Source organism: Fringilla coelebs, assembly GCF_963513975.1.
Source record: "Fringilla coelebs genome assembly, chromosome: 15".
Classification (NCBI taxonomy): Eukaryota; Metazoa; Chordata; class Aves; order Passeriformes; family Fringillidae; genus Fringilla; species Fringilla coelebs.
In genome coordinates, this window is record NC_140041.1 from 3,390,247 (window position 1) to 3,415,098 (window position 24,852).

At 44.6% G+C, this 24,852-nt stretch overlaps 1 protein-coding gene across 10 annotated transcripts in view; it reads right to left on the reverse strand.

Annotated features, from left to right (window-relative positions):
* LOC311159728 (ankyrin repeat and KH domain-containing protein 1-like) overlaps positions 1-24,852 on the reverse strand; it is a 100,703-nt gene that overhangs the window by 6,296 nt on the left and 69,555 nt on the right. For 4 of the 10 annotated variants that reach the window (XM_084215969.1, XM_084215968.1, XM_084215973.1 and 1 more), the window contains 18 exons: positions 23,841-23,986; positions 23,597-23,708; positions 21,708-21,853; positions 20,123-20,265; positions 19,119-19,332; positions 17,724-17,899; positions 16,746-16,908; positions 15,565-15,660; positions 14,772-14,888; positions 13,616-13,790; positions 12,857-13,310; positions 12,335-12,409; positions 11,435-11,581; positions 9,902-10,012; positions 8,261-8,410; positions 6,340-7,955; positions 1,382-1,561; positions 40-294 (listed from right to left, as the gene is read on the reverse strand). In XM_084215969.1, coding sequence (XP_084072095.1) covers positions 40-294; positions 1,382-1,561; positions 6,340-7,955; positions 8,261-8,410; positions 9,902-10,012; positions 11,435-11,581; positions 12,335-12,409; positions 12,857-13,310; positions 13,616-13,790; positions 14,772-14,888; positions 15,565-15,660; positions 16,746-16,908; positions 17,724-17,899; positions 19,119-19,332; positions 20,123-20,265; positions 21,708-21,853; positions 23,597-23,708; positions 23,841-23,986 — 4,476 coding nt within the window. The remainder of the gene's footprint in view (positions 1-39; positions 295-1,381; positions 1,562-6,339; positions 7,956-8,260; positions 8,411-9,901; positions 10,013-11,434; positions 11,582-12,334; positions 12,410-12,856; positions 13,311-13,615; positions 13,791-14,771; positions 14,889-15,564; positions 15,661-16,745; positions 16,909-17,723; positions 17,900-19,118; positions 19,333-20,122; positions 20,266-21,707; positions 21,854-23,596; positions 23,709-23,840; positions 23,987-24,852) is intronic. The other 6 variants (XM_084215972.1, XM_084215971.1, XM_084215970.1 and 3 more) reach the window with 6 other exon arrangements.

Genomic DNA, 24,852 nt, shown 5'->3' on the forward strand with positions numbered 1-24,852 from the left:
CCTGCGGCAGGCCCTGCAGGTTGCGCGCAGCAGACTCACCAGACACGCTGTTGACGCCGAAGGACCAGATGCCGCTGTGGCCCACGGGCGCGGTGAAGTTGGTTCCCAGGGGCGTGGGGGTGACGGAGCCTCCCTGGCGGATCCGCGCCAGCCGCTCGGTCCCGATGGGCGGCGGCACCTTCCGGTCCGGGTTGGCGTTACCCGATTTTGGCTGGCCCAAGTTAGCAGGGGCGGAAGCAGCTGAGAGGGGCGAAGATGATCCTGAGGAAACTGATGGAATAGGAGATTCACCTGCTGAAAAGAGTATTTCTCTTGCTTAATTACACACAAAGTAGCAAGCGTAAATGCCATCCCACTTATTTCCCCAATATTATCTCAAAGCATATGATAAAATGTTTTAAAGGCTTTTTTTGGCAAGTATTCAAGTCTTTCACAGAAATTCTGTCTAAGAATTATTTGAACTCTAAAATCCACATTATAACACAAATGCTTTCAGCCATCAGAATCATGATATTCTCATGACATAGCGGTGTATCTAAATTAATTACAAGAAAGAATAAGAAACATGGAAGAGTTTCAGGAAGAGGTGAAAACATCAGCCAAAATACCATAAATATCTAAAGAGCCTGGTTTTGGTATCCACCACTTCCAGCAGAAGAGAAATCAGACAGCTTCCCAAAGCCACAGGTGTGACCCAAGAGCGTAAAGTCCCGCCAACTTCAGAAGCGTCACTGACTCTCCTTGGGTAATCCAACTTCCTTTGAGCACTCATTTAAACATTTTGGTTCTTAAACTCAGAGTGGCAATGAAGTTGCATGCAGTGACATGAAAAACCTCTTCAGCTAAGATTCTGAATCAAAGACCCATATTTTCTGTAAAGCTACTTCCATGTTCTTTCCATTAGGAGGAAAACCCACTGTTACCTTGGATGATGCTTAGAGATTTTGGAATGTTTTAAGTATAATTCCAGATCCCAATTAAAAAAAAAAAAAAGAAAAAAAGTAAAAAGGCAAGTATAACTTCAAACCATGGCAAACATGACATTTTCACCTAATATTGCACTCGTACTACTTAGAGGGGAATCTTTAGCTTGGTGTAATCACCTCCACTCCCCCACAGCTTCATGCTCTCTCCTCTCAATAGCCTACAATGACTCATTTTTCTGCCCAAATATGCCTTAGTAATGCTACCAGAACTAGTGGCATGGGAAAAACCCCACAAAATAGCACAGCTTGGGATTTGCACACCATCCTCACAGCTGCTAAAAGCAATTGGAAAGCATTTTGTGCATTACTGGGTAAGTTCCCCTCAAGTTAGAAATCTACTAAAGACAATAGCTATGAATTTATAGTTAACTAAGACAGACCCATGAAGTTCCTACATGAATTTGTTGCGCTTGTCCAAGGATGTGGTGAAAAATGCTGTCTGTTAAAGCTGGGAGTCCCAACAGGCGCTGGCCCTTGAAGGTAAACCCGTGCTCCTTGTATGTTTGCTGAAAAGCCTGTCAAAGGACCTGAAGAAGAAGTTGTAGAGCTGTTGGATGGATCTAGAGAGGGTAAGCCTGAAATAAACATAAATTTGATTAAATATCTCTCTTTGGGAAACTGCTTCAAAGCACCAGAGAAAGCTAGTGCTCCAAATATAATTAAAGCATCTCATCACCGTTGGGGGTATCTGCACATGGTAAGGTGCAGGATTTTCCCTTAGAAACCGCAGAGGCATTTCTGGAGGCTCTCTGGTTTGGCCTCAAGTTTTAACAAAAACAGCCATCCCTTTTGGTCACTGAAAGAAAATGATCTTAGCAGGGAGGGCAGAGCAGGAAAGCTGGGAGTGGCCACGATCTTTGCTTACAAAAAGCCACACAAATCCAACAGGGATCCAGGGCTCTGTGAAAGTCCCAGAGGAATCCAGCACCAGGGAAGCAGTTCTCTGCAGGATGGGCTTTGCCATCCCATAGGCACCTTCAGGTAGAGATCAGTCAGAGCAAGCTGTGGCCACAGAGACAGGGCTGGCGTGGCACAGCACCACAGGGGAGGGGGCTGCTTCCTCCAGGGACATGTGAGAAGAAGAGACACATGGAGAAGGAGTTCAAAGTCCCACAAAAATTACTAGCAAGGGTGAATTACAGTTTTTTTTTATAAGCCAAAGCTTTTAAGTACTTTTCCAAAATGTTGTAAAAGCTCTTATCACACGTTATTACCTGAAAGCAGAAATGGGCATGGCCATATGTTCACCTGAGTTTAGGGTTTAGTTTCAAGGGCCTATTAAACAAGATTAGTTTCAAAACCATTTAAACATTTCAAAATGACCACAACCAGGACCAGCCTACGTTGCTGCAGAGTGAGGTTGAAGGTTATCTCTACACACACCCCACCACCAACAGCAGAGCTGCCAGGCAGTACCTTAGGTCAGACACTAGAGGGGCACCTTTCAGTGCCTGGACACTTCCTGAAAGCCAGGTCTTCTCCCCCCAGTATTATCAACCAAGCCAACCTGATTTACTCCTTCCAGAAGTGCCAGATCCAACCTGCTCACATGGACAGAAATGATTTGTTGGAGTTAAAGGAGGTATTTTTCTCACTAGCCCAAAGGTTAAATTGAGAAGTCTCCCTTACAGCCAAGGAGAAACACATCCCCCCTGCTGCTGGAACATGGGCTGCTTAGCTGAGGGACCCCCAGGATGGGAGGAGGAGTCTTGCTGGGTTTGTCACAGCACAAACTCCACGGCTCTGAGCAGGATGCCAGGGCCTGTGGCTGCAGTGTGGTTGAGCTGAGTCTGTCTGGAGTTGCAGCCTGGCTGCAGCACTGAGCTGCCAGCGGCGCCTGCAGCCCAGGGCCTCCCTGGGCAGCTGTGGAGCCACTGCCTGGACACTCTGGCCACCCCTCTGCCCACAAACCTGGCAGCCAAAAGCCCCCCAGGGACTGATTCCATCACACACCAAACCACAAACTGCCAGCTGGCTGGCAAACCACACAAGATCTGCCCCAGACAGAGGGGAAACAGACCTGCTGCCACCCATGGGTGCTGCTGGGTTCCCAGACAGAGAACAAGGCAGGGATTGTGACAAAAGCAGGAGAGGGATGCCCTGATGTCTTTTTATGGCTCAGGAGGTTGATGGGTACACAGCTTTTGGGTGCACAGCTTGTAAAGTGCAATGACTGGACAGTCAGGACCATTTCAGCCCTGCTGGATATGCTCCATGGGCTGAAGGGAGGGTGACAGCCAGAGATGCACAAATCCAGGAGTCAGGTCACAAAGAAGACTTTTAAACTTTGTCTTTCATAAAAGTGGATGAAAAACTTTGCTTGCTATTAAAAATGGTTATTCTGAACAGTAACTTACCAAATCCTGACTGCAATAACGAGCTTCCTATTTGTGTATTTACCAAAAAAATCAGGTTTTCTAATACTAAAATCTTCTACAATACCATACTCTGCACTTACTTGGGTTATGAACTCAAACTCCTCATTGTGCTCTGAATGCATAACTGAGCTTTTGAGAGGAGTGTATTGATCTCACACAAACTCTGCTCAAAATTCAGTTTATCAAGACCCCAGGCAGATGTTGGTTACTACAACATCACCTGCATGTTTAGAGAAAGAGCCACAACACTTGGTTATGCTGTGTGAAACAGTCCAACCATTTCATGCAGTTCCATACTCTTGTACTGCTTCCTAAGTTGGAATATTTCAAGTTTGTGATCCCTTTTAAGAAGCAAGATCTCACACTCCTCAAAGTGCAGAGGACAGAAGTAACAAGCAGATTAGTTTTGGTCTTCTCCACAGCCTCCTCTCATGGTTGGGCTAAGCCTGGTCTCAACTGCAAACTGCCAGGATAAGAGACCTAAAAATGTGAGACAAATAGGCCATTTCCAGAATGGATCCACAGCCAGTGAGATCTGCAGAGATATCTGTGCCTCAAAGGAACTGGTGAATCAGAGAAAACTCGAGCTGCAGCTGAGCTCACCCACGAACAGGAAAAGCAGACTACCTGAACTCCACCCTGAGGTGAGAACTTGTTAAGAAAAAACTGGTTTAGATTTATTAAACTATATTAAATCTTCACCAAATCAGTTTAGAGGCGATCCCTTAGAAATGTTGATTTGTGGAAAAATTTGCCATGGGCCAACTGTGTAAGAGAGGCACAAAATGCAAACCTCTGCTCCCTCAGGTGTCCCTTGCCCAGCTGAGACCAGAGCATGGGTGTCCACCTGCTCCAAGGCTGTTCCAAACCCCTCTGACCACACAGAATTTGCCAGGCCAGGCCCTGGCTGCCCCCTGGCCACTGTGCTGCTGCTGGCCAGAGCACGAGCAGTGACCAGCCCTTCCCTCACTTCTCAAAACCCCATGAACCCTGTCACCAAGCCCTGTGCAAACAGCCATGGAATCCCCAGTGCTGCCAACCTTGGGGGCTGAGCCAAGGGCAAGGTCCATTCCCCTGGGACAAGCTGGAGAATGAGAGGGGTGAGCTCTGAGGGAAGGCAACAGAGAAGCCCTCAGCCTACTGTGTTCATTCCTTTCCTCTCTATCACACCTTCCAAACAACCTCAAGCTCCCTTAACCCCCCCTACTCCTGGGACATCAAGAATCTGAAACAAAGGTGATCAAAAGCAGCATGAAGTAAAATGACATTAAATGAATCAACTAAGGACCTGACTAACCAGTCACCTCCTGTCCAACACAATTTTAGCAGCACACTCCCTATTTGCAGGTTTTCTCCACTTTGCAATACTCTAATCAAATCCTAACTCAGGAAAAGTGTGTTCTGCCCAAATATTTTTGAGCTTCAGTTGAGAACTTCACACCTAAGTCTCCCAAAGTCAAGTGTGTGAGTTTTCCTGGGCTATCTACCTAACCTTTCTAATGGCAGAAACAGATTTACAATGTTTTTTAAATACCTGCTGTCACTTAAGGATATATAAAGTATAAAAGGATATATAAAGTAGAAATACAATAAATTTTCCCCCATTACAAACAGATGATCTTAACATAAGGGAACAGCAAAATACTTTATTGCTGTGGGAAGTCCCTGTCACCCGTGTTTGCACATGCAGGATGCCATGGTCAGGGAAATCAGCAGAACCCATTTGCCATAAGTTTCCTTTCCCAGGAATTATTTTAGCAACAGCCAACTCCAGTTCCGAGCACTGCAGAGGAAAAGCTGAGCCACTGTCAAGTGGTTCTGGAGCCTGCTGGGGGTCTGGCAGCTCTTTAGTAACAGTCTCTGTTGAACAAAGTCCAGTTACTTCATCTGATACATCTAATTCTGCTTACTACACTGAGGCTGGATGTGGCACAGAGTTCTAGATGTGCCCTTGCTTTGCAGAGCAATACAGCCCCAATTTAACAACTGAGAAAACTGCAGTCATAGCAAACACCCCAGTTTTGTGGTTAAAGCCAGTAAGAGAGAAGTGTTCACAAGTCCTGCACATCTGTCAAGCAACTGAGAGGAAAGGGAATGCTGAAGATCTTCTTTCCTTACCATCACATCTTCCAAATGCTCCCTTCTCCTTTAATATGACAGTTAAACTACTTGACTTGTCCCAGCCCAGCATTCAAGTCCTGAAGCCTTAGCCCAAACACCCAACACACACTGTGTGGGCAAGGATGACTCCAGAACAAGGCTCTCCAGATACCCAGCTACAAGGGCTGGCACAGAAGAGATCCCTTGAGGGTCCCTTCCAACCTAATGGGTGCAGTTGGTTGTCTGCAACATAGTTTGAACACTGAGAAGATAAGAATCCTGCAGGCAGAGCACAGCAAGGGCAGGGAGCTCAATGTCAGTGTTCATAAACCACTACAAACAAATCCACTGCTATACTGAACCTCTGAATAAAACACCCCACACAGTAGCACACCAATAAGCTCCACAAAGTAAGCTTATTAAAATCCCAGAGCCATATCAAGAACCAAAAGGCAAAGAGAGTTTCTCCCCACTGAGTCAAGCTGGAATCTCACATACAATATAGAGCACCTGCAGGCAGTCACTGCTGCAGCTGGAACCTCCAGGAGTCCTCAGCTTTGGTGTCACCCCACACTGTGCTTCATTCCAACCCAAAACCTAGAATTGATCCTACACTACAAGCAGGTGGGAGCATTGCTGTCTCACACAGAGAACAAGCAATGCAACATCTGCAATCTTCCCAACTCCTAACAGCCTAGAAGACCTGAAGAAAAAAAATCATCAGCGTTTTAAAGAACACTTGGAAATAACAGGCCATCCTCATTACATGAGCATCCTCCAGCTGTCAATTGTAGACCATTTCTCCATCAGTATGATGACCAAAGTGCAATGGCTGAAGAAATGATTTTGTCCAGAACATGATCTTAATGACTTACCTACAGGACTAGTTGAAACCCGCTGGGAAGGTGGCCTGAAACCAGGAGCCTTGGAGTTGTCGGGATGAACGTTTTCCACATGTCCTAGCACAGAGTTATTCAGAAAGGTAGACTGAACAGTGAAAGATGGGTCAGCTGCTGCTCGGGTAGAGAGTGGACAGTCTCCCCATGCTTGGTTAGCTGGCACCTGGTTGCTATCAAAAAGACTACTAAAGTGATTGAAGAGCGTTGCTGGCCCAAAGGCAGGAGGCAATGATTTGTTTGCTGGGTTAATGTGCATCTGAGAACCGTTCATAACGTTCATGGCTGACGAAAGCTGCACTGCAGCAGGTGGACCTTGAGAAGGTGTTAAAGGAACTTGATTCGTAACAAAAATAGACTGAGGATCTTGATGGAGGTTTGCATTTGGTACCACTGAATAGAAAGAACCTCTGGACTGCATCCTGTGAGTAACTCGAGGTGCTGGTACAGCTACTTGAGGTAAGTTACTGTTGTCCTGATTATCTGCAACAACTGACCTGGGCGACGCTAAGCTTAAAGGAGCCGTTTCTGAGCTGGATGAAAAAGGCATCGACATGGAAGGGCTGATCTCGGACATGCTGGTTGGCAGAACTTCATCCTGCGCGCTGCTGGGTGGGGCGGGGCTGCCGGCCGGGCGTGTGTCGGTGCCCGCGGAGCTGCTGCTGGCTGACACGCTGCAAGTGCTTGCGACTGAAGCCGGCGGGCACGCGCTTGTCGGCGGCTGCTCGGGGGTGGACACCTTCTCCTTGGGTGCAGAGACAGCCGAGAAGGAGTCTGCCTTCAGGGCAGAATGCTGCGCTTGCGGAGCAGTAGATGGCAGAAACGCTGTGGGCACTTGCCCGTTGTTTGGGGGAGCAGAGGAAGCTGAGGGCAGAGTGCTACAGGTGCTCGTCACAGTTGAGATGGCTGTTGCTGCAGCGCTCGTCTTGGGGACGCAGGCAAAGAGCTGCTTCCTGACCGAGGAGGGAGTCCGGTTACTGGTCACACACAGAGGCTGGGTGGAAGCAGCTACAGACGAGGCGGTAACGGGACAACTGGACGTGGCTAACCCAGGAGACTCCGTCTGCAGAACGTTTCCATTCTGACTACCTACACGACTCGAGCTATTATGCTTTGGAGAGCTGTTCGTGCTGCCAGGGTTAACTGGTCTCACTGGGAATGGTCCCCAAGTGTTCGGTGAAGGTGAAAAGGTTCCTCCAAATTGGGCCATAGGTAAGCGAGGGTGCCGGATCTGTTGCATAGTTTGGGCAGCCAGCAAGGCAAAATGAGGGTGAGAATAAGCGAGAGGAAGAGACACCGGAAAAGATGAGCGCACGTTGGCTGGGACATTCTTGTTTAATTTGTTAGGAGGCTGGAAAGTCGATAGTGTTGATGACTGCGACGTGACCAGGGGCGGTGCTCCGAGAGGAAACGAGTTCTTGTTGGAAGCAGTCGCAGTGCTGACTCCAGATGAAAAGTTTGAGTGGATTGATTTGCTACTTGAAGCAGGGGTTCTTATATGAGTTTTAGGAATCAAGTCTTCCAGTTCCTTGGCAGGATCTTGAATAAGGGCATTGATGAGTTGCACTGCGTATCGCGTGGACTCTGTACCACCCCTAGATTAAACACAAACAGATTTATCTCCTGCAAAAGGAAACCCCACTTTATGTAACGTTCTGTAGCTTCAACCTTATTCTGATCTGTAAATCTATTGTAAGTTTACTGCAGTGAGTTATTTCTTGACTTCCGTGTATCTTAAGGATTATCTTTGAAGTCAACTGTCAGCATATCTTGGCAGCAGGAATGTATGTGCTGTTGTAGAACAAAGAAGCTAAATAGATCCTGCCTTAGGAAAGCAAACAAACTCTTCAATAAATGACACCATGGAGTAACTCAAGACTTTCCTTTTGAGATACTGTACCTTATAGTGATCATTCTCTCTCCATTCTTATCTTTTTGCTTATCCACATCAATGTGGGCACCAGTGACATCTTGAATTGCTGTGATGTTGCACCCACCTCTTCCCATTATTCTAGATACGACAGAAGCTGGGACTGATAATTTCTTTGACCTATACCACAAAGATCAGAAATCTGTGAAATGCATTCAACCTTCAAAGACAGACAAAACCCCTGTGCTGTCTGACAGTGGCTGAAGTAATATTCTTAAGGGCAGTAAGTAGTTTTCTGCTGATCCTTTCTTCACCCTTTGGAGCCCCTCTCAAAGTCCCCCACTCAAATTACTCATCATCCTCAGTACCTGACAAGGATTCTCCAGTAGCATTTATTCCATCACTATTGTAACACAGACATACGAGCCTCACATTACTTCAGAATCCCTTTTGGATTTTATCTTATCTTGGGTACCTCTCCAAAGTGAGGCAAATCCTCAGCTTATCAACCTGAATTTACACAAGCAGCACTGCTTCAAATATAAAAGCCCATGGCTTGACTACTTGAACTGTTTATAGCAAGGAGAAGATGGCTCAGCTCTGTAGTACCACCTGCATCCACAACCTTTTAGTAGCCACCTCTTTCAGACCTCCAGATCTGGAAGTGCAGTGTCACCAATAAACAATGGTGGGTGAAAGCAGGTGAAAGCAGTGCTGTGATTTAGGGAGCTGTGGAAGCCCCTCCATGGCAGCATGGACTTGCAGGAGCAGGCACCCTGTCAGGCCACAATGCTCCACCAAGGTCAGTCAGTCCAGGGTTTTCCTGATTCACATGGTACTGGTGGGTCAGAGCAAGCACACAGTTTTTGGAAGTGTCTGAAGACAAGCTCTGCACGCACACAGGTCTCAGCTGAGACCTCTGGGCCACCACTGCCCCCAAATTTTAAGGTGTTTTGCACCTCTTGCACCCATAAGCTGCTTTCAGGCTTGCTACTGGTGTACACTGGCTCAATGCTGAACAACAAGAGGGGATTCAAAGGGGTTTCGGAAATCACAGCACTCACAGGTCCCCACCCCCCTGAGGAAAGGCTGCCAGCTTCACCTAGCTATTCCAGTCTTGGAAACTTGTAAGTAACTTGATTCTCAGGGAACTGTTTGTCACTTAACAGGAGACTTAGAGGAAACCTGTTTAATTTTAAACATCTAAACACACAGAAATGTTCTAAAGTAACACCTCATGTTGCCAAGGTGTTTTTTCTTTCCCCCATTCCTGCCAGGACAGGACACTGCAACCCTGCCCACCCCCAGAACCCCCAGTGCATGCATCAGCTCTATCCCAAGGCTATTTCATGCTTTGGGTTTTCTTCCCCACCTCCACTTCCAAGGCTCCCTTCTCAAGACAGACATCACAGTTACTCCCTCCCCAGACCAGAACTCCATGCTCATTTAAGTTTCAAGATCACCTGTATTGCTTACAGGGCTCCTGCCTGCACCTTGGTCTGCTTCCACCCCAGCCCACTGGGGACCTCTGACAGCCACTCAAGGAGGCATTTCCCTTTCAGAAGAGCCCACCCCAGTGTCCAGTCCCCTCCCACCCATCATCCACAGCTGTTTCCCTCTTTCCCTCCCAAGGCTGATGGTTTTCACCTAGAGAAGTGTCCCCCAAAGTACCTTTTTGCTCCGGAACAGCAGCGCCCTCCTCTCTGCAGCTGAAATTGCTCAATTGGTGTTGGCTGCAGAGTGTTGCTGGGGGGAGGGTCTTTCAAAACTCTGCCCACTTGCCTGTCAGGGGCAGAAGGGACGTTTACATTGGTTACTTTGATAGACATCCCTTCTAGCTGGGGGTCACTCACAGGGAGAGGGGAAGAAGAATTCTTGCTGAGATCAGGAGAGGCTTTAGCAGAAGGAGCTCTTGGGCACTGCACCCACACACCCACAGTCACCAACAATGCTCTTTGGCAGGACATGCTCCCATCAGTCAGGGCACAGCAAACACCAGTGCAGAACCCTGAATGGGATGTTCCTGAGGGAATTCCTCAGGAAAGAGACACGGCAGGCTCTGGATGCATGCCTAGAACACTGCTAAGGCCAACACACGAGCAGGCAACACCCATGTGAACACCTGGGCTGAGCCAAGGAGACTCAAGGGCCCCAGGAGAGCAGGAGCAGCCCCAGGTCAGGGGGGGATCAGGGCTGACTGAGGGGTTCCTGCCTGCATCACTCCCCAAGTGGGGACCAGGCTGCCACCACACTTCCAGCAAGGCCACGTCACTGTGGAGAGCCCCATTGGTGACCAAATCAAAAGGCAGCGACCAAACCAACTCTAAGAGTTCAAACACAGAAAATCTGCATTAAAAACTGCCTTTTTAACCTTTATTAAGAACACTCTCTGGCTTCCACTAATCCAAATGCACCAAGCCCTCTATACAATTATGTTCTTTGCACATAGCCTAAAATTCTCCAAAATTACCACATCTTGTCATTGCCACTGCAGAACACAAAAGCAGGAGGGTTTCCTAAGTGCACCCAAAGCATCTAACATCGCTATGTTTGTGCTGTATTCCCTTTTGATAAAGAGAACAACAAAACCCCAAAGCCAGATGATCATTCTAGTTCCAAGCAGTAGACAAGATAAAGGTTAGAGATACTGGGGTGTTAATGGCCATACAGTAAAACCCAGTACATTTTCAAAAGAAAAGATTGCTTTACAGTAAAACTTTTAATCTCACTGTGTCTCTAAGCACTCACTGGCAGGTAACATAATTTTCCACTGAATCAGTGATCAAGGTCACTGCCCAAAGTACAATGAATTTTGGCCTTGAAGGGATCATTTGCCTCTCCTCTACTCACATCCATTCTGCCTTTAGTTCATGGGCAATCATCTGCTGAAGGGCTTTTCACTGCCCTCTGCTCCCTTCCACTTTTATCTTGTCCACACATCCTTTATTCCACTAAAGTCACAGGTTGTCTTTATTTTCTGATGCCAAATACAATGTTTATGTCATGTTCACATTAAGTTAGTGAGGGGATACTAGAGAATAGGGCTGCAGTTGATTTTCCTAGCACAGCAAGAGCAAGCAGGATAGATTTTCCTGTAAGTTAATTCTTCAGTTATATAATCTTGCTGGACATTCTCTATTTGAGAATAATTTACAAGCTCAAAAGCTCACAGACAGTTTTAAAACATAGTATTAAAGTCTTTACCTTCTAACCACTTCTTTCCAGCCTTCTTCTCTTTTCTGGCCTCTTTTTGGACTGGTCAGATTCAGCTTTACATTTGGAGAGCTCAGAGGCAGGGAAACAGACTTATAAGTAGTCGACAAAGAATTCGAATGACCTTCACCATCGAGTCTGGGAACAGAAATGCACTGATTACAAATTACAGAATAAAATGACAGCATACAGTTTACATTCCTGCAGCCTAAAACTAGTAGCTGTTTCCAGAAGAACCACCTCTAATAAGCAGTCAGAAGGATGCATTTAGCTTATCATGCTGCAGTGAACTGCACAGGATCCCAAGGCTCTTGCAGCAAACCTTGGGTGAAAGGTCCAAGGCAGAAACAATCTATGTTCAAAGAACAGAACAGAGACTAATTCCAATTTTTAACACTCCTAATGGGAGCACAAAACACATACCCTCTAACCACAAGGGCTGATGAATCCACTCATTCTGCATCTAACCTGAATCTGGGGAAAAATAGGAAAACAAAAAAATATCCTCCCTTCCCACTCCCAGACAAGTGTCTCAATCAGTCTGACAACAGCCCTGTCTCACTGCCCTTCTTGATGCCACAAGGTTTGTGTTCTTATTGAAGCTGGCCTTTCTGTCAGCCCAGTGTCCTGCAGATCAACCTCCCTGCTCTTTCCCCTCCCTTACTGCAGAAAATGGAAAGAGAAAACAAAACTATGGGGGATCAGATTTGTATTACTTAGATGCAAAAACAAAGACTACAGACCCACATGGGATCTAAGCTTTGTGATTCAGACCAATGACCTCTTCAGAAAGTGGTGTTGTAAAAGTTATCAGCACATTCCCAGGCAGCTGAATGACCCTTTGAACCATTCATGTGGCCCCTACATTCCCTGAGTTCCTCTGACTCTCACCTCTGGCTCGACAAAGTTATATCAAACTGGCCATCAACCTGGCAGGTGAAATGCTCAGAGTCATCTTCTTCTCTCCTTAAAAGAAAGAGATTGCAAGTCAAACGAGTTAATGATGAAACCATAAAACAATCAAAAGGTAAAGAAACCACAATCAAAAGGTAAAGAAACCACTTCTGTGTGTGGATGACAAGTAAAGCTGGCATTTCCTTATTAAATTCCCAGCATATTCACTTTAAGGTCTATTTGAACAAAGCTAACAATGCAACATGGATGCTTAAAAAGTGCAGAGAGAAAAGGCCATTTTGCTAAAGTAGTATTAAAAACTGGCCAACAACGCCAAAAAATCTTGTTCTAACAAGATTTTAAAGAGGTTGTGTTGAACAACAGCTTTGCAGATAAAGCAGCCTCAGTCTCTCTAGGCTCTGGGAATGTACAGTTGGTGTAGAGCTTAAGCTACAGAACACTGACCCTGGCACAGGTGGAACCTTGTGAAACAGCAGAGAAGGAGCAGAGCAGTCTCACCTGGTTGGTGTTTTGGAAGCTGAGGTGCTGTTTTTATCTTCCTGAGAGGGGATGAGCAGTGAGGCATAGCGCCGCTCCGAGGAGTTCGTGTCCATGGTGAAGTTCAGCTCCTGGCTTTTCCCTCCACTGCTGCTTTCACTATTGCAATCTGTGCTATCCAGGTTATCTGAATCACTGTTCCCACTTGCACCACCACCTCTTGGCTCTCCATTTATTTTATTTTTATCTGCTTTTTGCTGTGCTAGAGATATATGCTGATCTGGCAAAATTATCTGCATATTCTGAGGAGTCTCTTTTGTTTTATTTTTCTTATTTTTTCTGTTTGTGCTGGGGGTAGTCACCACGTTAGCTCTCTTCTTCCCAAAGGCATTTGTGAAGGTAGTTGAAGTTGCAGAAATTCCAATTGTTGTTGTAGTAGTTGCACTTGGAGGCTCTATAGGAACTTCTTGCTCCACTGAAAGAAAAGCAGTTTATATACAATCAGAACCCACAAAATAGAAAAATCAGTGCCCTCACTGAACACACCACAGCTGAAGTTATGTTCCTTGCTGAGCTGTCAGACTAGCACCAAATTCAGCTGTAAATCCTCCAAGAGTGAAAGACTTTTGTGAACAAAGGAGGGGGTGAAAAAATGAGCAAAGGAGTTTTGCCAGGCAGCAGCCATGCAACACCGTCAAATATGAGAGACCAGCTTTCAAACAGACTCCTTTACCTTCTTGGTTAGAAGGTGGCACCCCCACAACTGAAACACTTGTTTACCTTCATCATCATTTTCTTCCTCATCATCATCTTCTTGCAGTTCCAGAGTTTCCTTAGGCTTGTTTTCTTCATCTTCTTCTTGTTTTCTCTTTTGTTCCTCTTTCTTCTTCTTTCTCTTTTCCTTTCTTTTCTCTCTTTTGGCTGCAAGAGCTTGTTTTCTGCTCTCCTCTCTTGACTATGCAGGAGAAAAGAATCCATATTTAAACATTTTCACACAGACTAAATTATACTTATAATTCAGATCTTCCCTAGAAATCTGGGGGGAAGGAAAAATGAGCGAGCACAATGAACGAGAATGACTTTGGCACATACTGAATCATTACACAGAAACTGGACAGACCTTATGCAACAACTGGACTAGCTGGTCCCAAAACTTCTAAGGAATGATAACGAAGTAATAACCAAAACAGAAGTATTAAAAAAAAATACAGTTTTAATGGAAGACCAGAAAAATCTCTCATCCTCTTAGTCCTTTCTCAAAAATTTAATAACCAGTATATTTTTGGTGTGATGTCCATATCTTTGATTCAAAAGCCAGTACTCAATGGCTCTAATTTTAACCTTTTTTTTTTTTAAATATATGGAATCAGTCATCTGCTGCACTGTTTGTGCAAAGCAACTGATGTGTGCTCAACAAGCCCACAACCTGGAAAATTTAATAAATCAATGGGCAATTCTCAAAAACTGTAAGAACCTCCATTAAGAGAGCCCACTCTAGAGTGTGTTACTTTAGAATAATTAACTCTATTCTCAGCAAATGGAGAAGGGGATTTGCTCCATAACTGCTCAACTACCCTGAGCAAAAGTCCATAAAATGCTTGTGGACATTATTTACACCCACAGAAATACACCATGAGACTGGAGACCTCCCTTACTCACACATCCTCTGTGCTGAGGTGATCCCAGAGAGCTACTGCCTAAGGAAGTATTGCTAAGTCCAAGCTTTCCCAAAAAGGACGATGGAGTGACTGAAGCAGAAGTCAGTTCTGATTTGTCACCCTCAGTATGCGCCTCACTTGGATGATACATTAGGGGAAGAAACACAGAGACAGCCAGAGCATGAAGACTGACTGCCCCAAGAAGCATGAAAGGAAATGCAGCCTAGAGATTCCCACACAGTTCAAACACTGCTACAGGACAGCAATCATCTACTCACTTTTTCCAGGTCTAGCTCCTTCAGCAGTATAGTTGCATTTTTATTGGCTTCTGCAGCCTGCTGGTCTTTAGCTTTCACAATTGTCTCCACACACTGGTGACACTTTTTCAACAGGTCCTGAAATGCAAACTTGTCTTACTATCACTGTAATAAACACCTGAGGAGTGAGGTTTGCTCTACAATGAGATTAGCTCCCCTGTATAGCAATGCTGTGATGGCCCTGACAAGGGGAGAGAATGATGTATCTGACTCCGTGGATATTAGAAAGCTAATTAATTGCTTTATTATACTATATTATTCTATACATCTAAAACTGAATCTGCCAAGCACTCAACCCTATACACAACTGCACACACACTGCCCAGAATCTCGTGGCTGTCACCCAACAGTCCCAACACACTCCTGGCCCTGACAGGCCAAGGAAACAAAACATCACTTTGGGTAAGCAATCTCCATGCTGCATTCTACTTTTGCACTAACACAAGCACAGCAAATAATAAGAATTGTGTTTTCTTTCTCTGAAGTCCAGAGAATGTGAATCCCAGAAATATTCTTGGGAAGAATTGTGCCTTGCTTTTCTCTGTGAAGAGAAATGTAGCTACACCCCAGTATTCATAAACATACTGGGGTGATCTAATGCTGATTTACTTTTTAAGTGCTAAAAAGGAGACATGTACAAATCTTCAAATCAGATGTATGTGAACAAACATTCAGTTTTAGAATACTTAGGAATTCCCCATGGATATTTTTGCTGGAAACTCAGGCCAGGGTCTCATGCCCAAGTCCCGCTCACCTTGTCCGTGATGGTGGCGATGTAGCGCATGCACTCAATGTCTGAAGGAAACTGGTTCACTTCTTTCACCAGGAACTGAACTACTTTCACATGCCCCTGGAACAGCAAAGAAAATTTTAATCTTTTGTATACAATTGTCAACATTCATCATCAAAATACAAGATTGGTATCTCTCAGTTCAATGCAAAACACTGAAAATAAGCAAGAACATTTCTGGTAAGCTGCTGGAAAGGCAGCTCCTGCTTGCTCAGTGCTGACAGCACAGCCACCGCTCTGCTACAAGGTGGCCAAGACAAGCTCTTCCACAAGTTACTTTTTATTTTAAAATACAAGGACCAGAGGCAGCTCTTCATGGTTTTAGTAACAACCAAAACACAAGACAATCCTCTTTAGACACCATCTGTCACCCAATCCATTCTCTTGCCACTCACCCCATGGAGCTGACTTAGACTGTTCAAGTACAGACCAAGTCAGATCAGGAAACTGAGCCACCTGAATGTTATCCTGGCAAGTACATTCCTTTGCTCCCAGGGTGCAGCCACACAAAGCACCCTACTGTTGCTTCTGAAGTTATGTGAAAGCAAGGCAGTGTCAAAACAGGGGCAAGCTCAGCATTTTTGTTTGTAAAAAAAGCTGCACAGTTATTTGCTCCTTTGTTAAAGGCAAAGCAGCTACGGTTAATAAATTCCTCTGCTTATGCTCCTTGCATACAACACCACAACTGATGGAACCATCCCAAAGCAATGCTCTTCCTGCCAAGAAGAAAAGGCAGTGGGTGACAGAAGAGCTGACTACAGTGTCCCATCACAACATATTAGGAACAGAATGAGGGAAGCATAAAGGAATCAGGACAGCTTATTGCAGACTGGTATTGTGTCCACCTCCAAAGCAGGACAGAAACAAGCAGTACAGACTGCAGAAATATGGAAATCTCAAACAGTCAAAGTTTTTGCACAGTGTACAGCTGGAAATGATAAAGCTAACATCATTCACAGAACAAAGTTTTTCAGCTCTCAAGAACTGGATCTTTGTGAAGTACAGTAACTATGACTTTGAAGCAGGTATTTTATCAAAGTAGCAATTTTGCCATCTTATATTTGATTCTTCCAAACCCAAGCATTCAGACTCAAGACCAAACAAGAGGCACTGTTTTGAAAACACACAAGAAGTTGGTCTCCTACCTTGCGGAATGCTGACATAAGAGGGGTAATTTTCCTGTTATCTGCAGCATCCACGTCTGCCCCTGCCTGCACAAGCAGCTGGACCACATCGTAGTGCCCGCCGTTGGCTGCCAGCCACAGCGGCGTGTTTCCTTTCTTGTTGCGAACATCGATGTGTGCCCCTCTAAAAGCAAAACCCAGAGACGTGGCATGAGCAAAGGTGCGAGTCAGAGAGCAAGATCACAAAACAGAGTACAGACTATCACAAATATCAGAGTACAACTGGATATAGAACTTTAATAACTAAAATACAGTGGCAAGACGTGAGAAATTCTGTCCCGGAAATTTGCTGTTTCATCTGCAGGGTAGTGACAAGGGGAATATTTAAATCTTCCTGACAGAAATGAACACTCATTTCATGTCACCTAATGCACCGGAGATATGCAACCAATCACCTTTAAATAATCAGTGTGGTGACCACCCACAGGACAAAGCAGCCCCTTGAGATTTTAGCAGCACACTGGGTTATGCTTTGAAAAGCTCAAGGGCTGCTTCCAGGCTTTGCCCACCAAGTGACAGTGAGGAAATGCTCACGTGGGAGTTGCTGGATTCATACACAAACAAGCTGTCCAAGCCAGACACTGTCTGCCTGCCTCTGGTCCCAACTGCCTGCTTGGTTTGATTAACAGTGCAACAGCAAGATATTGCAGGATAACACTGCAGAGTAGGGAACAGATTTAACACCCTCTTTTCAAAGCTTCCCATTCCCTTTGCTCTCAGGTGCATGAGGTAATGTGAACAAGAGCACCCTTGCCACAGAGGAATACAGAACAAACGTGCCACTTATCATTAGTTATAACTACTTTGGGTCGGAAGGGACCTGAAAGCTCATCTTGTTCCAACCCGCTTATCATGGGCAGGGAAGTCACCCACGAGATCAGGTTGCTCAGAGCCCCACCCACTCTGGCCTTAAACACTTAATGAGAAGAAATGATTTACCGGTTAATGAGGAGCTCGCAGAACTTGTAGTGACCCTTATCTGCTGCAATTGTTAAAGCCGTATCTCTTGAGGAAGGCACAGGTGGGGCGTTCACATCTGCTCCTTTATCAAGGAGAACCCTTCCAACCTCTGCATAGCCTCCTGAAGCTGCTTCCATCAAAGGTGTGAGACCAGTCTGTGCAAAGAGAACGAGTTACTCTGTGAAATCTGCACAACATTCTTCAGATAAGACATAAATGATTCCTACAAAGGGAAATCAGATTTTTATTTAGCTGCTTATATTTAGTTTAGGAGCCTAACTTCAAGCAGTCTCTTCCTCAAAAAAGACCCCAAAAACCCAACCAAAAAAGACCCCAACAACAAAACAAAACACCCACACACAAACCAACCAAACAAAACCAACCCAAAACCCAAACACTCTTGGGCTTTGATTTATACAAACCCAAGCAAACTGTTGACTAAGCACCACCAGATACCTGTCTCAACAGCAAATGCAAAGTTTATAACAAGATGTCTACAACAGAGGTTAGAACAGATTCAAATGAAGACACAAGTGTTTCTACAAAAATACTCAGAAACTGACTTTATAGCTTTTCTCTAGCCTCCCTTGGCACTGAGACTGATCTGGGCCCAACTTAGTTGCCAGGTCAGACTGTTAAAAAAACTTACACCAGCTGCTAACATGCCCAACTGACCATTTGAGAGCTGGCTTTTATCCATATCCCCTTTTCTCCAGCCACAGTCATTCCAGAAGCAGGCGGGGTAGACAGACACAGCAATTATTTCAGCAGCCTTAGGAGTTACCAAAAATTCCTTTGTGCTGGGGAAATCAGTCTGGCTGTCTACACAAGCTTTAAGCTTGCTTTATGGCAGGAGACACAAAGCTGTCCCAGAGCACCAAAGGATGGGACCTGTGGAGCATTTCAGAGGCACAGAAGGTCACAGTACTGAAGCCACGGGTTCTACAGCAACGTAAAAGCTTTACAAAGTTTGACTGCACTACTTTGGTTGTAGACAAGAAGTCTGTTCTATATGAGAATCACAAGCAACACTATTCTCTTCCTGCCTAGACTTCACTTGCGTGCAAAAATATCTGTATCTGTTCTGTTACTGAGTATCATGTCAAGTTTAAACCTGAAAAAGTCTAGACAAGAGTCAATCTAAGTTTCATTATAAACTCAGAAGGACCAGTCAGCTTTTCCCTAATGCAAAAAATACATCATCATTGATGCTTTTTTATTTTTTAGAAGAAACCACACTCATTTCAGAACATTTAAGCGCTCTGATGTAATAACTCCTCTGAGCCCAGAGAAGCTCAAAGTTACAGGAAAATTTGAAGAAACTTGATGACTCAGAGGCAATAAATCCCAAGGAAAGGCAAGTCTCCCACTTACCTTTGCCCTGTGCTCGACATTGGCCTTCCTGTCCAGCAGCAGACTGACCACCTCTGCCCGGCCCTGGAAGCAGGCCAGGGTGAGGGCTGTGTTGCGGTTGGTCTCGATTTGGGCGTTAATGTCAGAGCCCATGTCAAGCAGCAGCTTCACGGCAGGGACGTGGCCATTCATAGCAGCCAACATCAGAGGAGAAATCCCCAGCTTACTGCCAGTCCTGAGGGAAAGAAACAAATTGCAGTGCCCATGGCAGAAGAAAAGCTCTGGGAAATGAAAGTGTATCCAAGAGCAACAAAATGTTTTGTTGTAAGTCAGAAAGGAACATATTACCTACACAAAATAAGGCAATGACCTAAAATAGCAGCATTTTTAATTGATTAGGAGAAACCACCAGAGGGACTATATGCAATAGACAATTGTAATTTATAAACCAGGGAAATACATTTCAGCTGTTAGACATTCTGATGGCCGAAGCAAACATAAGCGTTAAGCTCCATCTGATTTTTTCAAAGAAAAACATGCTTCTAGCACAGCTGCAGCTTTAACTTTCCCTAGTTAAGAGTTCTCTCTCTATATATCTAGTGTTAGAATATAAGTTTTCTTAAAATGAATAGAGAGCAGGCTTAAGAGACACTGCTGTGTAAATTTGTTCCTCTGCTTGAAAAAGACATCTTCAAACACACTGAGCTGCCCTGAGCACTTGGCTGCTTTCTTGACGTGGTTCTATTTGGAAAGAGTTTGACTTTCAGACCTCAGAATGGTGGAAAAGGGAAAGAATAGGTTTGCAAACTATAATCCCTTAAAATTTAGGTGTAAGTCAGATGAAATTAGTGATAGTTAAAAGATTTGAAAGCACTAAGATAACATGAAATAGAAGATGTCATCAGTGTAAAAACACTGTTGCAAGGAGGTCTGAAAACACCTGAGATTCCAACCTGTGTCTCCGTATGGAACCAACAGGGAGTGACTGTGCCACACTGAAGCTCAGCTGTCACATGGTACATTACCTGGAATTAATTTCTGCCCCAGCATTGAGAAGAATCTTGATGATATTAACATAGCCACCAGATGCAGCAAGGCTCAACGGCGTGTAATCAGACACATTCCTGTGTTCTTTGTTTGCTCCCCGGGCCAACAGCAAATCAACAACCTGCAAAGACAGGACATGTGTTAACAGACATATTGTGGCCTTTGCTATTATCCAGGGAGTGAGAGGATGTTATCACAGGCTTCCCAATGTGCTACCAGTTTCCTTTGTCAACAGACAAGATTCCAAAGGAAAATCTCCACCCTCTTGTGCTTGACTTTTCCCTATCTCTATACAGCCTATGACCACAGCAGCTGAGCACTTGTCTGCCAGAAAGATTGTTTTACCTAAATAAAACTGCAAGGCTGTAGAGTGAAGCTCTTCCTGGGAATCTTAAGTTTGTAAACAACAGATCTACCCCACTCCCATAATGTCTCACAATGTTTGAGCATCTCTTTCAGAAAAACTCATCTCACAACTTGAATTCAAATGACACTTGAGGCAAGTTTGGCCATCTGGATTATACAGACTTTCCAAAAAAAAAGTGGTAAAAATCAAGAGTGACTGATGTTAATGGAACAAAGATGAGGAAGGACTCCTCTATTAGAAGTTGAGAAATAAAATGGCAGAAAATTAAATCATTTTGGTGATGTACTCCAGTGGGACTCAATTTACTATTCACATAAGCTAGGTGATTTCCAAACAAGCCAGAAAAAAAGGCTCCTTGCTAAGCCAGAAACACAAGAGGTAGATTCTGGCATAAAGAAAAAAAAAAATAAAGAGGAAGAACAGAAGACTTCAGTTGTTCAATTTATAATGCTACTACTACAGGCCATGCTGATCTTGCCTTTTTTTATGAGAAGCACTTTTACTGCTAAAGATCTGCAATTCAAAAGTAAAATGGAAACTTTCCAATTGTGGCCAACTATTTTAATCCTTATATTAATCTACTATAGAGCTCTTGGCTACCTCCATGCCATCTTCTAAGGTACTATGCACATAACTGAAATAGGAAGGATTTCACAAATCTTATTTAGACAACAACACACACACACAAATCTGACAGAACTCTGAAACATCCTTAAAAGATGGGTACAATGTATCCTGCATTGCATCTGCACTTATCAGCCCTGTGCATTATCACTAAAGCCATGTACTGCCCACACAAAATCCCAGTTTCTACCATTGTGTGCCTGCACCGGCTGTTTCAGGTTTGAGAACAGGGAAGATGGATAAGGGAAGTGCTCAGTGAATAAAATTATTCAATAAATATGTGCCCCCATCACAGAAGTTCTTACCATGTGAGGATACACTGACTGAAAGACCACAAATTATCACAAGTGACTCTGCCCATTAACTAATAAAACTGGGATAGGCAAAGGAGAGAAGAAAAAAGTCTTAAATTTCTTCTTCCTTTCTTGGAAAAGGAAAAAGCCTTAAATTAGCTACACTGAAACAGGTGGAAAAACCACCCAGAAGAAAACAGATCAACAACAGAAGAAACTCGACACTGTACAAAAAAGCCCCTATCTGCAAGTGACAATTCCAGGAGGACACGTCTGTACCTCCTGGCGTCCACCGGAGCATGCCAAGGAGAGCGGAGTATCCTTCGTGCGCTCCGACTGCGCTTCTATATCCCCACCTTTGTCCAGAAGAATTTCCACCACACCAACATGTCCTGCAGTTGCAGCCAGAATCAAGGGTGTAAAACCTAGGAACAAGAGATTGTATTAAAAAGCAACCTTGAGTATCTCAAAAGTATTATTAAGGAGCAGAAATGCACAAATGGGTCGATTCACAATGACTTCTATTGATCACATCTCTCCCTCAGACTGAGAGTTTCCTGCTGGATGCCACAATCTCAGAGCCTTTCCCAACCCTCTTCTGACCCTGTCACACTGAGGCTCTGATTCCAGCCAAAGGCTGTTCAAAACAAATTTAAACACTGCTTGCAGTGATCAGTTTGGATAAGTTCTGACCAACTCCTCTACTTGGAGAAGTCACAGTTTTCTGCATAATAACTGATAAATTAAGCTCCAACCAGTGACCACATCTGCCCTGCATGTGTCGCTGACTGCAAGTGGTCAATGTGAGCTCCAACACAGGTGGTGTGGTGGTTTTGTTCTCTCAGCTCTGAAAGATGTGAGATTTTGCTGAACTCTGTTCCTGAGAAGAACAATACCGATGTAGCAGTGCGATGTCATAGTTTGTCTCAGGTATCCCTGTCCTTTCCCAGGTGTCAATCACCTTTCTTCTCCCTGCCCTGACCCCTGCTGGGTGCTGTCTGTCAATCCTGGCATTCCAGAGGGGCATCGAGTGATTGGCAGAGTTCAAAAGATGCCCTGCATCCCTGGGGGGGTCATTGGCCCACCCAGGTGTCCCTTGCACCTGAGACCTGCCCATCCTGCACCTGGTTGGTGGGATCCCTACTCCTTCCCTCCCCCTCTCCTTGGGCTTAAAAGAGCCAGCAGCCACGTGGTTCAGAGCTCTGTTAGAAGCTGTTACGAGATTCAGAAGCCTGCTATTGGAATAAACTCTGGATTGAATTCTCTGGCAGAATCCACTCCTTTCCTTCACCTCACCTTAAAGCATCTGCACAGAGGTAAAACCAGGGCTCTGCGTGCCTGAACTTGTCCCTAGGGCCAGCTGCAGCACCCACCAGCCAGAGGTGTCTCTGAGGTGAATACACCACAGTTGCTGCCTTTTGGTCAAGCAGCAGAGGCTAGCCAAGACCAGACAAAGCCCCATCTGGATATATATTGGTAATTATTCCAATATACCCTCTCACACACATATTTTATGAAAAATCCTTTTGCTAGAATCTTTTCTCCTGAGAAGCCGAGATGCCTCAAAAATGAAATGTAAACAATAATTATCTGCTGCTGTGGAATGCAACAGGTGCATCTTCAATTAGTCTCAGTAGTTGTTTTTAACTAATAGCCAATCACAGTCCAACTGTCTCAGACTCTCTAGTCAGTCACAAGATTTTATTATCATTCCTTTCTTTTCCTTGCTAGCCTTCTGATGAAATCCTTTCTCCTATTCTTTTAGTATAGTCTTAATATATTATTTTCTTTTAATATATCATAAAATAATAAATCAGCCTTCTGAAACATAGAGTCAAGATTCTCATCCCTTCTCTCATCCTGGGACCCCTGCAAACACCACCACAATACCCAGCCTGGCAACTGCCACCACTCAGCTCTGACAGCCAAGATGGGCTGGTTGCCCCCATCAGCTCCTCTATCCAGCTTGCTGAGGTCATTTGTAGAGGGTGAGTCATAAGGACAGGAGTGCCTCATGTTTCACAAATCTGCTTAAGATCCCACTCAGGTGCTCACTGGCTTTGTATGACCAATGTTACTACGTGAAGTGCAAGAATTCAGTTCACATTTTGAAATTCATTGTTTCAAGCTTTAGTTGATGGTCAAATTGTGTCCTGGCTTTCACTCACCCTTCTTGTCTCTGTGTTCAATATTGGCACCACGAGCGATCAGCACAGACACGAGCTCCTCGTGTCCCCCCGCGCACGCCAGGGTCAGCGCAGTGTCGTGATTGCTTTCAGTCTTGAGGCACAGGAAAGAAAAAGAAGCAGATATTCAGAAATAAAAAATAAAGACACTTGAATATTTCTCCAACAGCATTAGAATTTTTTTTTTTCCCAGCCAATCCACTCCAGGCTTAGCTGGATGACTCACATGTGCATCGATGTCCACTGATGGGTACATGGGGAGCACGGACTGCGGCGGCACATTGCTGGCTGCCTGCGGGCAGGGCTCGGGCGTCGGGGACTCAGTAGTGTGCGAGGAGCTGGTGGAGCCACTGGGCACTCTGCTATTCACAGCTGAAAATGAACACCAGGTTATTAATCCACTCTTAGGAATGTCCCATTTAATTTGAAAAATATTAACTTCCATAAAACTGCAATGGCCTAATATCAGAACAGTAGCGGGGGAAGCAAATTGAATGTTCCTAAAAACAAAAAGCAGCTTTGTGGCAGTTAAACAGTGTAAGCATCATCTCCAAACTGTGATAAGTTAGAAAATAATTTTATGAATTAGTCTGTATGCATTACAAGTGTGAATTATGAAGGTGATTAGTTACCCTTTTCTAATTGTAACCTTCACCGTTAAAAACAGTTCAATCATATGCTCAGTTTAAGCAGGCAAATTATTTATCACTAACACACAAACCTAATGCTCAAAAATGTAGTCTTCTTCTGCAATCCCAAATTTTTTCACATAAATGTTAGTGCACACTTAGCCTCCAGGGAAAGTTTTCAGAGCAAGATGACTGACAGCAACTCACACTATTAATCATGTCTCAGAGTTAAACCAACCCAGGAAAGTGGAAGGGAAGCAGACAGGAGGGGGCAGTCAACAAAAATAAGAAAGCTGAAAACTGTCTGTGCTCCCTAAAATTTATTCTGATTGATGTACAGCCTGTAAAAGATGTCATCCTGAAGATCCAGCATTGCTCAGGGACACAAGGAATGTGTCCTTGTGATTTAAAACAATGATTTTAAAAAATAAAAATTGAGAATCAGATTTTTTCACCTAGTTTTAAATCAACAAGCAGAAAAATCTCCCTGGACATCCACTGCAGGGCCAGAACTCCTGCCTGCCTCTGTAAGCTGATGAGAGTCCAAGTGGAGCCTGGATCCCTGTAATCAGCTGGGATTCCCTGCCAGGAAGGTGTAACACACCTACA